Genomic DNA, 12,994 nt, shown 5'->3' on the forward strand with positions numbered 1-12,994 from the left:
TGCTATCTTGCCTCGCCAGTATTCTCTCTTGGCTTTCCTGGTGGTCCTGGCTACGTTGCTTTTTGCTTCTCGTAAAAAACTAGAGCCTAGGCGCTGTGCACGATGTAGTGTTGTCACTGCTTTCTGGCAGTCCTCATTCCACCATGGCTGACCTGTGCCTTGCCCGGTGCTCTTCTTGGTGGAACTTTCCAGGGAAGCTATTAGTGCATCTGTGATACCTTTAGCCAGGGCATCCAGCTGATCTGTATTGGGGTACTCTGGGATATCACATAGTTTGTCTAGTTTTGGCTTATAGGCCTCCAGCGTCTGGTTAAAGACCTTCTCATTCATGGTGTCGAGACGGAAAAAATGGGTTGGCCTGTCAGGCCTTGCGCCCTGTGGAAGGCTGATTTTGGTGAGAAGAGTCTGGTGGTCAGAGGAAGTGTAAAGGGATCTGTCCACCTGTGTGTCCACTCCTTTGATAACTAATTCCGGGGTGGCCCAGGCCAGGTCTATCATGTTATGCCCACGTGTGGGAGTGTCTGGGTCCATGGTGAGAGTAAAGTTGAAATTCATGGTCCATTGCAGGAATGGTTCCGCCCACATGCTTGGAGGCACTCCTGGTTGCCACACGGGGTGCTTGATATTGAGGTCGCCAGCAAGGAGCAACGGGAGTGCTGGGACAGACCAGGAGAGAAGACAGCCCACACCTTGTCCAGGATCCTCTGCGCCTGGGGGTGCATTGTATATGTTGACTGTCTGAAGCTGTAGACCCCAGGCCTGTATGTGCAGCATGTGGATGTCCCGGTTTTCTGCCCAGGGGCCTGGGACTGCATGAGCATGGATTTGTGGGTGTTTACGCACATAGGTGAGGACCCGTGGCTTCCTGTCCCACTTTTCAATTGGGGCAAAGCAGTTGAATGCTGGATGCTTTTTGGAGATGCGTTGGCTTAAGTTCCTGTGAATCCAGGGTTCCTGTATGAGAAGGATGTCAGTCTTTCTTACAAACGCTAGATTGAGGGCCGTCTCGTGTGCTGGGCCCCCTTTTCCTACATTGACTTGCATAATCTGCAGGAATTGCGGAGATCTAGAGTTCTTCTTCATTGAGTAGCTGAAAGGAGGGTGTTGTTGCGTGAGATGACGTGTTGGGTGTTGCATTAGATGTTGGGTTGGGCGCCATGCCTAATGCTGTGCCTGATGCTGTGCTCAATGCTGTGCTTGGTGCTGTGTTTGATGTTGGTGTGAGGTTAGATCTACGCTCAGTAGAATCATTCAACCTCAGGTCTGCTGATGGCCCTCGACCACCGCATTTGCTGTTACTTGCCTTGGCCAAGTATGCCTTACTCTGTGCATTGCGGATATCCCTCAGCTGGTTTCTTGAGTGCCTTTGAACAGTCCCATTCTTTATCCCTGGTCTGGCGGGGCAGGATGGATCATCCGCGGCATGTGGTCCAAGACAGTTAGTGCAGCGATTGGGGCATCCACATGCTTCATTCTCCTTATGACAGGATGGATTTCCTTTCACATGATTCTTAGAACTGCATTTTTTGCAGCGAGGGACGCGGAGGCAGTATCTCTCTTGATGAAATCCCCAGCATTTGCTGCATTGTTGTATTTTGACCTTAGGTGCCTTTCTGATCACTGGTCTTTGATATCCATATAGTTCCACTTTTGATGGCAGGTTTACTGCTGTCTCTTGCGAAAAGTGTAATATAAGAGTGGCTGTTGGGTTTCCAGGGTGTATTTTTGCCCAGCGACTCTGGACAGGCTTGATTCTGGTTTGGAGTGTGAATTCTTCTGTCATGGATTCTGCTGAGAGACGCAGAGTTCCACCACCATAGTCACTAATCTCCATGGGCAGCCCAGGAATCAGGCAGGTGATCCAATGTTCTTCCTTCTCTATCTGAGTATTGGTGAGGGTGGCTGCTAAAACATTCTTTTGGGCTAGCAGGGCCTCCATGTCTTGCAAGCTTCTAGGAATGATGGCAATGCCTGTGGGGATGGCTTGAACTGCTGTGATGGCTGCTGCCAAAGGCCCTGGGAGTTCAGCCTTCAGCTTTCTAAGAGTAGCAATTGGGCTTGCTTTGCGAGCTAGATGATCTGAAGGCAGGCGCGCGAGGATTCGTGGTGTTTTTCCTTCTCTGGGGTTATTCCTAAGCAGGGGTTTCTGCAGTATGGTTGCTGGTGTTTTTGTTACATTGGTGCTGTCTGCAGCTGTCTTTGCGTAGGTAGGAGCTCTTGCATCATTTGCACCAGTGGAGCCAGCAGGCTTGATTGTGGTGGACTGCTTAGCTGTTTCTAGACTTCCATTGTACCAGTCCTTGACTAACGCCTTCACAGCGGCTCCAAGGGCCAGTGCCCTTGATAGGCCTTTTGCCTTCATGACATCTAGGTCTTCTTCAATCCGATCAAGCATATTTGCAGCCGCTAGTGCTTCTGCATGGGATTTCTGTGCCTCAGCCTCGTGGGCGGCTAGGAGATCGCTAGCCATCGGGCCACGTAGGTTGAGGTGAATTGGTGCGACATTTCTGCTCTTTGAGCTGCCTGCTGGTGTAGGGGAGCTTGGAGACTCCATGTCATTCAGTTCACATGTGCGGCGGGCGATTGGGGTGAGGAGATGGGGTCTCTTGGGTGGACGGCGTATGGGGGAGCAGATGCGCGTCAAGGCTCGGGACGCGTTCGGTGGTGTTGGGGGGCTGGGCGCGCTGGCGGCGCTGCGTCGGCACGCCATCAGGCTTGCTGCCTGAGGGGATGGGAGAGAGCTTATAGGGATGTGATCAGGATTGTCTATCATGGCTTGTTTCTGAGAGTAAATGGCAACTCTGTAGACAGCGGACCTTTTCATCACGTGATGTATATTCCACCGTGTATAGTCGTCCCCGTAGTTATCAACGTTTGCAATCGACCAAGCTTGCCACTCTATCAAAATGTGGTTATTGTATTCATTTATGCTTCGCGTATGGACGTTTGCGGGGATTGCCTCTAGCCGTTCCTCACTAGTCTGGGATTTCTTCTGACGATTCTATGAAGGCGATCACCTTTCAGCTTGACGATGAGAGCCCCTTTTGAGCAGCGGCGCATCCTATATGCTATATCATATTGGCGTCACCGGCAATGTATCCGGCGTTAAGCACTCCGTGGAAAGTCACCCGACAAAATAATCTTCCTTCGCGGGAAAGATCGCGAAGGAGATACATGTCTTATTATGGCTTCTCAAGAGAAAAGCTCTCCTATGGTTTCCCTTCTTCCCAAGCATGGCACTGAAGTGGATGCCACAAACAGTAATGGGAGAACTGCACTGAAGGAGGCGTCTCTCTGGGGGTGATTAGATACTCCTTTCTCAAAGCGCCAATCGATACTTGTACGATAACGAGAACCGGAGACCTTTTGATTTGTCCCGGCCAACTCGAAAAAACCAAAAAGAGAGACAATATAAAAGCTGACAGCTTTTGGGACGACTTGTCCACAGATCCGATTTACAAAGAGATGTTGTTCATCGAGATGCTCACCGATGGGAGATTGTGAGGATTCTTTGAGGGAAGGAATCGACATGTCAGGACAGAGAGCTGTCCATGAGTGCCCGAAGCAGCCTACCACTCTTTCCGGAGGTCCTATGATACAGTCAAAATTCATTGAGGTCAAATCCGAGAGCATTCCATACAGAGATAAAAAAATAAAAAATAAAAATAAAATAAATAAAATAAACCATACCTGTACTAGGGATGGGCACACCTTTCCCGACAGTTAGCGGCGATGGGCGGGTTGTGCCATTCGGAATGGCTATCTACCAGAGTGAGTGGCAAACGCTGGACACAAGGGGTATTTAATTTGGCGGCTATCATTGGGTATACCCTGTCTGCCAATCCTGAAAGGGATCAAAGAATCCAAGGCCATTTCCAAGGACCCCACGCCGAGAAGCAGTTGATCACCTGTTCCGTCGACCGGCTTGTCTTCCTACCAGAGGATAAGGCCGTAGACCTGTGCTTCGACCAAGAAATTGCACGTTTGGAATCCGAAATGGTCAGGGATGGCCAGGATAGCCTTTCATTTCAATTATCCTTCAGTTCTACAAGTTCTAGGACGCAAATAAAACTTCGGAATATGAGCTTTTCAACAAGGATTATCGATTACTTGGAGAGGAACACAATGGGAATTTGATCCAAATGACTGAAATTGAAATTTGAAAGTCTCAAATGAACAGAGGTGCGTTCTGAAGTGAAGTCGATCAGGGCTCGAGAACATCAATGAAAGGATGCGATCATGACAAAAAGATCTCCATGGCCGCCTCAACCGCCTGCAAAAAATGGTGCCGAAGAATACCTTGAGTGAGACAGCCATATCTATACGCTCCCCTACATATCAAAGTTGTCAAGATTGTTTGTTGTCACCTAGCAGACTCGGGAACAGCCAGGCAGCTGAGCTGAAAGGTGCCCAGATTATAGCGGTTAATTGACACCCTAGTGGAGACTCCCTATTTACAGACGACCAAGAGAGCGCAAAATGAATAATCCAATGTAGGCAAGAAGATTAAATATTTATAATATTATATGCAGAGTTCATGTAATTCAATTACTTAAGCTGTAGATCCGCTGAATAAAAGATGATAAATGATTATACATAGTGCTGCTATTCTGGCAAACAAAATAAGTAATTAGCTAATGAGAAGTAATGAGAAAATAGGAGAAAGATCATGTGTATGTAACTAGCTCAGGAAGACGTTTTGAGAGTTAAAGAAGAAAGAGATTGTTGTTCACAGTCTCAATAAAGAGAAAGTTGAGATGATAGAGAGAATTCTGACTCTCATTCCAAAAATATGCAGCACCACAGTGTAGTATACGTGAAAGCTGATTTATAAATAATTCCTAATTCAAATTAATCTACTTTTCGTTTGTCCTATTTTGTTATAAATAAACATGTAGAATGATGAGGAGGTTGACTCACTGATTTATTTATGTGACTTGCTTATTATAGTTTCATTGAACATCTCATCCCATTTTACCTATATTTATTATATCCCTTTGTTGTCCCTGCTCAGCTGTCAATTTATTTCGCATAACTAATTAATAGAAACTCTGATAAACATTTGTAGTTCAAACACGACCATCGGGTGATGCACTTATTTCCTATCTCTCCACGGATTGACAAGTTCCATCTCCAAGGTCTTCTACCAACCACTTTATGGCACATACTAACTCTAGAATTCAGTTGAAGGATGATCTTCCTAACGTGCAGATCAAACTAGTGTACATACATAGTTCCATGTATTTATAGAAAACCTGCAAGCAATCAGTATAGCTAGCGTGGGATCCAACGTCCAGGGGATATCCCACCCTATCGAACTTCCAAATGCATCCAGAGCAACAGCTCGCCAGCGAAACGGAAAAAGAAACAAACATCTATCTCAACCTGACCATCATTGCCACCATCTCCATCTCCACTTTGGCTCTTTTCCACCCATATCGGTCATTCCCCATCCTCAAAACTCGAGATGCGGAACTATCCCAAGCAATAGGCTTGTTTTTCGCTGGACTTGGCTCCCGATCTCGTTGTTCAAGCGCTTAACCGTGGATGCCCACCCTTTCAGGGCCCTTGCAAACAGCAGTACCCTGCCATTCTCGATTCGCCTGCCAATTCTGTTATTCAGCGTGTGTCTCTTTTCGTATCTTCCCTGTATATTTACTTATGCGGAGTAACGGATGGAGAGGTGATGATATTGGCTCTACTTACAAGATCCCATTCGCAAATCAGCCCGGGGCAGCAATCCGTTGGCCACTGGCATGCCCTGCCAGCACGGTAGCATGTCGCAATTAAAGGCTCATCAGCGTCGACGACAGCTTCGAGTTTAGATTTGGGCTTTCCAGGTGCGGCGATGGCAGTGCTGAGCAGGGTAAGTATGGTGACAATGCCATAAAACTTCATTGATTTTGTCTGGAACCAGCAGGTTTAATATAAATGGGAACACTTCAACTTCTGATGTGCCTACCAAGATAAGCACGAACACGATAGAAATATTATGTATAGCAAAACTGTTTGGAGAATCGTTCTTGATCAGAAGTGTAAGTAAATGGGGCTATATCTCCTTCTTAAATACCTTTTCACAGCCCATCAGACTTTGGGGTGGTGGTAAAAGGGTTGAGGCATGGTGATACCCTTTGTTCAGACAATGAAACCAGCAACAAAGCACGATCTTTCAATCAACAATGACAATTCAAAATCTCCTGAAGCATTTTACCTGATTTTACTCACCAGAAAGGTAGCAGAATGAATGAACCTAGTCTTTCAGGGTTAGAACACCATCTGAGAATGAGCGTTTTTATGTTCACATCTAAGTAACCAAACTGAGTTGCCTGTGAGTTTGATGGAGCATTGCCATCCTTCATTGATTCAAGATATATTGAAACAGAACAGACAAAACTCACATAGAACATGAAGACAAATTTTTTTTTTTTGAAAAAAGCCAGCATCCCCACTTTTCCCCCAGATTGCCAGCCTCAGCTTTTGCACCTATCGCTCTGATCCCGTCATACACATGGGGAGAAGATAAAATGCCGCAATTCAATCAACAGGATCCCCAATCCTCAGCGCGGTTCTCCCTGGAGAGATTTTCTCGCCTCTGCTCTTCAACTGGCCTGCACTTGCCGATCCCATTCTATGAATTTTATTTTAGGAGGCTGTTCCTCTCTCTATACCTATACACTCAGGCATATGTACATATTGCCCCAGCAATCCTCACGAAGGGGGATATAACTTACTGCGTACCACCCGCTACACTCAGGCCCCGGCAACAATCGCCGTAATATCCGCAAGGTGTGTCCACGGCGGTGCATACTCTTTTGGGTCCACATGTGCTGTCTCAGGTGTGGGCATAGCCATCGCGCCCGTGGCCAGTGCGATGAGGAGATTCAGGTGAAGATTCATCGTGGGTCCAGGGGTGGTGGATGGATGGATAGATCGATGGGTTTAAATTATGGACTTGAGCTTCGAGGCGATATGGGGAATGGTGAAAGAGCAATTTGTTTGAGGAAGGAGAGAAGCGACAGACGAGGAAAATCCCATTCTCAAATATCCACCTTTCGCGGATGGGAGATGAGAGAGTTGTGGATTGGAGGCTGTCAAGATTTCGGCTACCATATGTGGTGTATACTCGCGCTCGAATGATTCGACAAAAGAGGTATATAGGAAGCAGGAGATAAAATACCGGATGGAGAATAGAAGATCACAAAGATCGAAAAGGATGTTAATTAAAAGTTGCCCTTTGTCATGTACTCCAGCATGCTTACTTGTGTACCTCATTCTGACACCTATCATCAAGACTGCTGAAGCCAAGAAACCATCATCAATTTGATCTCCTGCTAAATGGGTAGAAATACATCTCACATACAACAACAGTGCCTGGCCTCTGATCAATCTCATAGATAAATTAATTGCCGTGTCAGATCATAAGTGAAGAGGGAATATACAGCAAGTTGGGGCATCGGTACACATCCGAAAAGCGTATATGCACCCGCGCCCCACGAGGTCGTGCCCCCTCAACCCCTCCAGAATTAGATCTTTTGGCCGTCGCGCCGTCCTACGCGCAACTACAGATGGGGGACTGGATAACTTCACGGACGACGAGCCGAAGCAGCACATCTCGCGACTGGAGGAAATGACTCTGCGCGCCAGTGAGGTGTTGGAATACTGGCTCAAGCGCCGTGATGCGCAGATTGGAGAGAAAGAAGCGTTCGAGGGCGTTATTGAGAACTTGGGGAAATATGCTCGGCAGGAGGAAGCAGTTTTCTGCTAAACGGCAGGGGTGGGCCGCCCCGGGGGGGGGGGGGGGGGGGGGGGGCGACTCATCAACTTCTCGGGGAAGTGATGCAGAAAGAAGGGAGCGACTATGAATGGGATACTTGATGCAATTGCTGGTGCCCATGCTTGATATACATATATCTTCATACGTCGCCAGGGCCCACCCTGAGTGGATTGCATTCAATGCATTCATTTCATCCAGTCACATCATCCCCCATCATATGGGCTTCACGGAAAGGATAGGCGGAAGGGGTTCGACGGCGGGAAGGGTCAAAGATGAAAAGACATGAGCAGGAAGGCTGCCATTTTCTTTTCTTGCTCCTCTTTTATCTCTTAACGGGAAACTCTCTTACATAACCCTCAAACCCTCCAACCCTTTTTGCTTTCTTCTTACTGTGTAAGCGGTCCTCCCTCCACACCGGCTCCCCGAAATCAACAACCCACTTAGTAGTATCTGTGTCTTGTTTCTCGCATGCCTTAATTTCGGAATCCCAAATCGCAAGCTTTCCAACCCCAGATACAATGCCGGGAGTACAGGGGCTGTGGCACAAACCGCATACTGTACCTCCGAAGAATCGGATGCCGTTGTGTCAAACGAGGCGCAGAAGGGGTAATACTGTTCTGCATATGTCCTTTGAGAATCTGGCAGTTACATGCATGACATGGTGCCTGTTAAGAGGAGTATTCTCTGGAGTTAACAGAGGGACGAAGAAATTCATTGTAGATTGTATATTGTCACATTGATGAAGGGGCAGCAACGTCATTCAATTATGTAAAATTTGCATCTTCATGAAGCAAACCAACCAGGGAAATTGGGGGTATTGTAGAGGAGATGAACGATGGTACAGTGTGAATGGACACAATGGGACCAAACAAATAAAAAAAAAGTAAAAGAGAAAAAGAGAAAAAAGCGCTTGGGATTCCACCTTCTGGTCTCGGGATATGGCCGTAACTATTCGTAAGAAATAAATCAAACGGTAGATATCGCGCGAAAAGAAAGGGGTGAGAAAAAACCTTTTCCAACGCCACATAATTCCATTCGATTATCCGCGAATATTAGTACCAAAACAGAAAACCCATCCACTCGTCAAGAATTCAACATATGGATGGATGTAGAAGTTTAAGCTGACGTCATGTTCCCGTTGTGCTCCCCCAACAAATTAATCGATAGAATATCATGTTCGCTGTCGTTTACAGGGAATCGCTTGCGTTTCGCTGATGACGCTGTTTCCATGGCCTCGGATTTTTGACTATCGATTTCCATATCCATCCAGATCAAGTCGCTGCGTGCGGAAGTGGCTGGATTCATAACGCGACTGAGATTATTCATAGACATGCTATGAGGCAAAGAGAGATTGCGGCCTGTGGAATGAGTGCGGGAGGGGTTGGAGGAGAGGAAAGGGAAGATTATGGACAGTGGCTGGCGGATCATGGGGAGACAGGCGCATATTATGCCCGTGTTGCATTCAACGACGCTCCAAATTGTGGCGGGAATCGCGGTCCCTGGATGATGACGCTGCTTGTTAGAGTTTGGAAGGTATGGTGGAAGAGGTGAGCAAAGTGTGTCTAGGGTTTAGGATGTGGTAATCACCACAGGAGGTAACACTGACAGGTTAAATCATTCATGGTGGAAGAAGAAGCTACTGTTGTAGCTCGGATGATGCTGGTAACGCAAACGCTGAAATTTTTGCAATTACGGACAAGTCAGTATCGTATCTGTTGGCAAGAAGGGGACGAGAAGTCATCTCCACTCACAATGCTCCCAGTGAGAAAACTAATACCAGCGCAAACTTATCTCGGCAGCGGAGCTGGAGCCGCAGGACTTCTTGCAAGGGAAGAATTAATATCAAGATATCCGTGATGATATTGATAACGGAATATGAGAGCCAGAAAGCATGGTTGTCTGCGCAGCGATAGGCGGGAATAGACTTGTCCCAGAATGCAGCCATGGGATGGCATTGCCAAATCGTTGCGAGCACAAACGCGGTGCCGCATGCTGCTATGAAGACATTGAGAGCAGTACAGGCCCAGCGAAAGTAGGCCTCAATATAGAAGATTCGCAGGTAGAGGAAAAGAATGGACATCTTGGTCAGGGTAATGACGATTTTGTAGAAGACTTGCGCAACATAAAACCACTGGATGTCAAGGTATATTTCCCTGGTCAGTATCATTTCTCCCAAGTCCAGCAGCGATTCAAGCTCCAGAACGAGAGAATACTTTGCAAGTAAAATTCATACCTTCAGGGACATAATTATTTCTTTTTCAGTCAAATCTATGGCATGTCTCCCGTACCCATTAGAGACGGCTATTTTGTGTTAGCTGTAAATCCAGGCAATATAACACTCGAGAACTGCGGAAACGACTCACCCATGTTTTCCGCGACTGTGAGAACGACAGAGTTGAGCTGTCCACCTTTTGTTAGACAAGGGGAAATCGCATCGCGCTCGCAAAGGCAGAATAACCAACCAAGGCAGCAAAGATTGTATAATCGTCGATCCTGAATTCTCCCTTCACGTATCTCCCTGCTAACCGAGCGACGACAAAGACACCGGCCACAACAACCATTGAGGTGCTGACCATCCATAGCTCCCATCCTCGACTAGGAAGTTCTAGATTATAATTTTCAATACTTGACATTCCGGACGAATTCTGTCAACCCGCAACCCGGCGCAGGCTCAAAGAAGGATAGGGCCGTCTGGCGGAGGCGGGAGGAGTGGTCTCATTCGACCTTGATTATCATTTGGTACAAATTCCTATCAAAAAAAAGAAAAATCCAGAGAATCGCAATGCACTCACTGAGAAGGGTAAAATCTCAGCCGCATTATTTGGACTCTCTGTTCTTGGTGACGCAGAATAATCGGGGTGACCAAGATCCCGAGCAACAACAGCTGGAGGATATTCAGCCACAACTGAAATAGTACTATATACCGGAGGTGTGATCGATATTTCAAAGAGCCGACGCAAGCTCATTTTTGTATGAGCGCTCTCGCCCGAAGGTGGTCAGTACTCTGGTAAAGCATTTTTTTTAAGTTACTCTATAAATATCGACGAGCGGCCCAGCGGAATTAGGGCACATCGGAGCAATGAATGCCATGCAATGGCACATGGCATATTGTCAGCTATCCCGGGTTTAGTGATGTCATCCGTGGTTGGTCCCCACCAAAGAACTTATATATACTGATACAATAAAAGGGGGGTGGGGATCCGGCATGATCGCAACACTCGTGCGGTCTCTGGCTGAATGGTATGCCAACTGAACTATGCAGTTGGATGTGCTTGCCGCTCCGGGTATAAAAGGTTTCGCATCCAGAGGGATAAAGAGGAGAAATGCGAAATGAATGAGAACACGAAATGAATAACTAACTTGATGACGAGTGGTTTCGTCGTCTGTGCGGAAAAACATCAGTTCCCGTCGAGAAGTGCGTTTCACGTTCATGTTTGGCTAGCGAGAGCACGCAACCGATCAAGCTGACCGCCGATCAGCGCGAGGTGATGCCTCATCACTATGCCCAGTCATAATTGGTGCTTGGCGATGATTTGCTGTTAAGAAGTAGAGCCTTCGGACTCGTGCTTCATGTGATTGTATAAATCTATTTTTAGGGTCGGTTTGATTAAATGTTGGGGAAATATAAAAAAATAATCAAACAAACATAAGGAGAGAGAAGGGGGATGGATGTAGAGGTCATAGAATTATCCAGTTAGTTGCTTAGCCACACTCATTTAGTTACGTAATCTGGCAGACGCAACTAACTAGTTAGTTAACTATTAATTAATTAATTCCCAGGGGTGAGCTGAACGCCGAATTTTATATTTATTCGACTAACTTGATTTTGACCAACTTTATCTATCTATGCTCATTGCTGAACTGTGACGAACGTCATATGAGTGTGGCATACTCTCAGGGTGGAGACTCGCGAGATTGAATGGCAGGCTGTTCAACAGGCTCAGGAGGTGGAATAACAAGATTCTGAGCTCCTTCAGAGAGAAGAATCCTGTGGGTAGATAGATCTCTTGCAAGCATTTTTGCTCCTCTTTCTCGTTTATATCCTGACTTTTACTTCTTTATAATAATGGCACTGATTATTTTACATTTATAAATCTTGATGATTTGATTAAATTCTTTCATACATCTTTATTAGCTTTTTTTGTAATGGGCTAGTAACCTTTCGTAACCAAAACTCCGAGCCCGGGTTAGCCTTCTGCCGGCCTGACCTTCAAGCATCCAGGTCTCGTTTCTCTTCTTTTCTCTTCTCCTAACGAATTCGCTTTTTGCTCTATAAATAAGTGCTAGAGCCTGTATTCCGTAGCACGCCCGTTACAATGGGTTAGGGAGTTATTCAAGTCCAGTGTTCCATTCAGTTAAGTGTTGTTCAACTCGCCTGGGAACTATGTTAACTAGTTAACTACATAGTAGTTTAGCATTAGCGAGCAGAGCATAGTGTAAAAACAGTGGTATATTCATTTATTAAATTCTACGGCTTTTAAGTTGGAGACAGCGATGCCGTCGTTGGTGTGTAAGCTGTCTCCCTATCACAACGGCCAAGGCTCGACCCGGCGTAGCTCAGTCATGTATGTGTCTAGTAGATAGATCTGCCCCGACGGCCTGTACCAATGCATGCTCCTGTCGGAAAGTCTAAGCATTGGTTAGCCTCATATTATTGGAGGGAGAAGCTAGTTAACGATATATGCTATGTGCGATCACGGACGGCGGGACGGCCGGGGCAACGGCTAACCCAAGATACAGTAACATTCCGCGGTCTGCTTCCCACGCTCGCTAACTCAGCTCAGCGCCATTCCTTCAAATCCGCAATAAAAATTAGATGCTGGTTTCCTGAATGGGGAAGGCTTCTTCTGTACGAAACGTAACTGTAAAATCAAAGCAAAACAACGCAAAAGCTCATCCATCCTTGTATTCTAAATATTACCACCCGTCCTGGTCCGTGTAAAAATTCAAATTGATCTCCGCCAATCCTAACTTGGCAATGGAATCGACGAACGCGGGCTCCGCTAGGGGTTGCGAAATCTCGATGTGGCGCGATCGCCTTGGTGAAAGACTTCCCCTGGTCTCTGAATTCAACCAAGGATCCTCACAACAATAGCTGGAAGTCCTTGTTGAAGATCAGCAGAGGGCTTCCCCTCTACTTGCTCTCATTTGCCCAGCTTCATGCTGAAATCTCGCGATCTGAAATCTCGCGATCTCTACTAGGCCACCCACGTTGCCTGA

At 46.6% G+C, this 12,994-nt stretch overlaps 4 protein-coding genes across 4 annotated transcripts; 2 read left to right on the forward strand and 2 right to left on the reverse strand.

The window, feature by feature from the left end:
* Positions 1–3,732: 3,732 nt before the first annotated feature.
* On the forward strand, positions 3,733–4,137 carry PAAG_07289 (hypothetical protein; the record flags this gene model as incomplete). The annotated part of the gene is made up of 1 exon (XM_002790706.2): positions 3,733–4,137. One exon carries the CDS (start codon positions 3,733–3,735, stop codon positions 4,135–4,137), a length of 405 nt encoding a protein of 134 aa, XP_002790752.1.
* Positions 4,138–5,455: 1,318 nt separating this feature from the next.
* PAAG_12370 (hypothetical protein) lies at positions 5,456–5,898 on the reverse strand (the record flags this gene model as incomplete). The annotated part of the gene is made up of 2 exons (XM_015847868.1): positions 5,456–5,647; positions 5,707–5,898. The coding sequence occupies 2 exons, from the start codon at positions 5,896–5,898 to the stop codon at positions 5,456–5,458; spliced, it is 384 nt and encodes a 127-aa protein (XP_015702511.1).
* Positions 5,899–7,477: 1,579 nt separating this feature from the next.
* On the forward strand, positions 7,478–7,765 carry PAAG_07290 (hypothetical protein; the record flags this gene model as incomplete). The annotated part of the gene is made up of 1 exon (XM_002790707.2): positions 7,478–7,765. The coding sequence occupies one exon, from the start codon at positions 7,478–7,480 to the stop codon at positions 7,763–7,765; it is 288 nt and encodes a 95-aa protein (XP_002790753.2).
* Positions 7,766–8,890: 1,125 nt separating this feature from the next.
* Positions 8,891–10,407, reverse strand: PAAG_07291 (hypothetical protein; the record flags this gene model as incomplete). Its single annotated transcript, XM_015846192.1, has 6 exons — positions 8,891–9,273; positions 9,381–9,448; positions 9,526–9,905; positions 10,008–10,075; positions 10,138–10,174; positions 10,237–10,407. 6 exons carry the CDS (start codon positions 10,405–10,407, stop codon positions 8,891–8,893), a joined length of 1,107 nt encoding a protein of 368 aa, XP_015700627.1.
* Positions 10,408–12,994: the final 2,587 nt, after the last annotated feature.

This window comes from Paracoccidioides lutzii (assembly GCF_000150705.2).
Source record: "Paracoccidioides lutzii Pb01 unplaced genomic scaffold supercont2.23, whole genome shotgun sequence".
Taxonomy (NCBI): domain Eukaryota; kingdom Fungi; phylum Ascomycota; class Eurotiomycetes; order Onygenales; family Ajellomycetaceae; genus Paracoccidioides; species Paracoccidioides lutzii.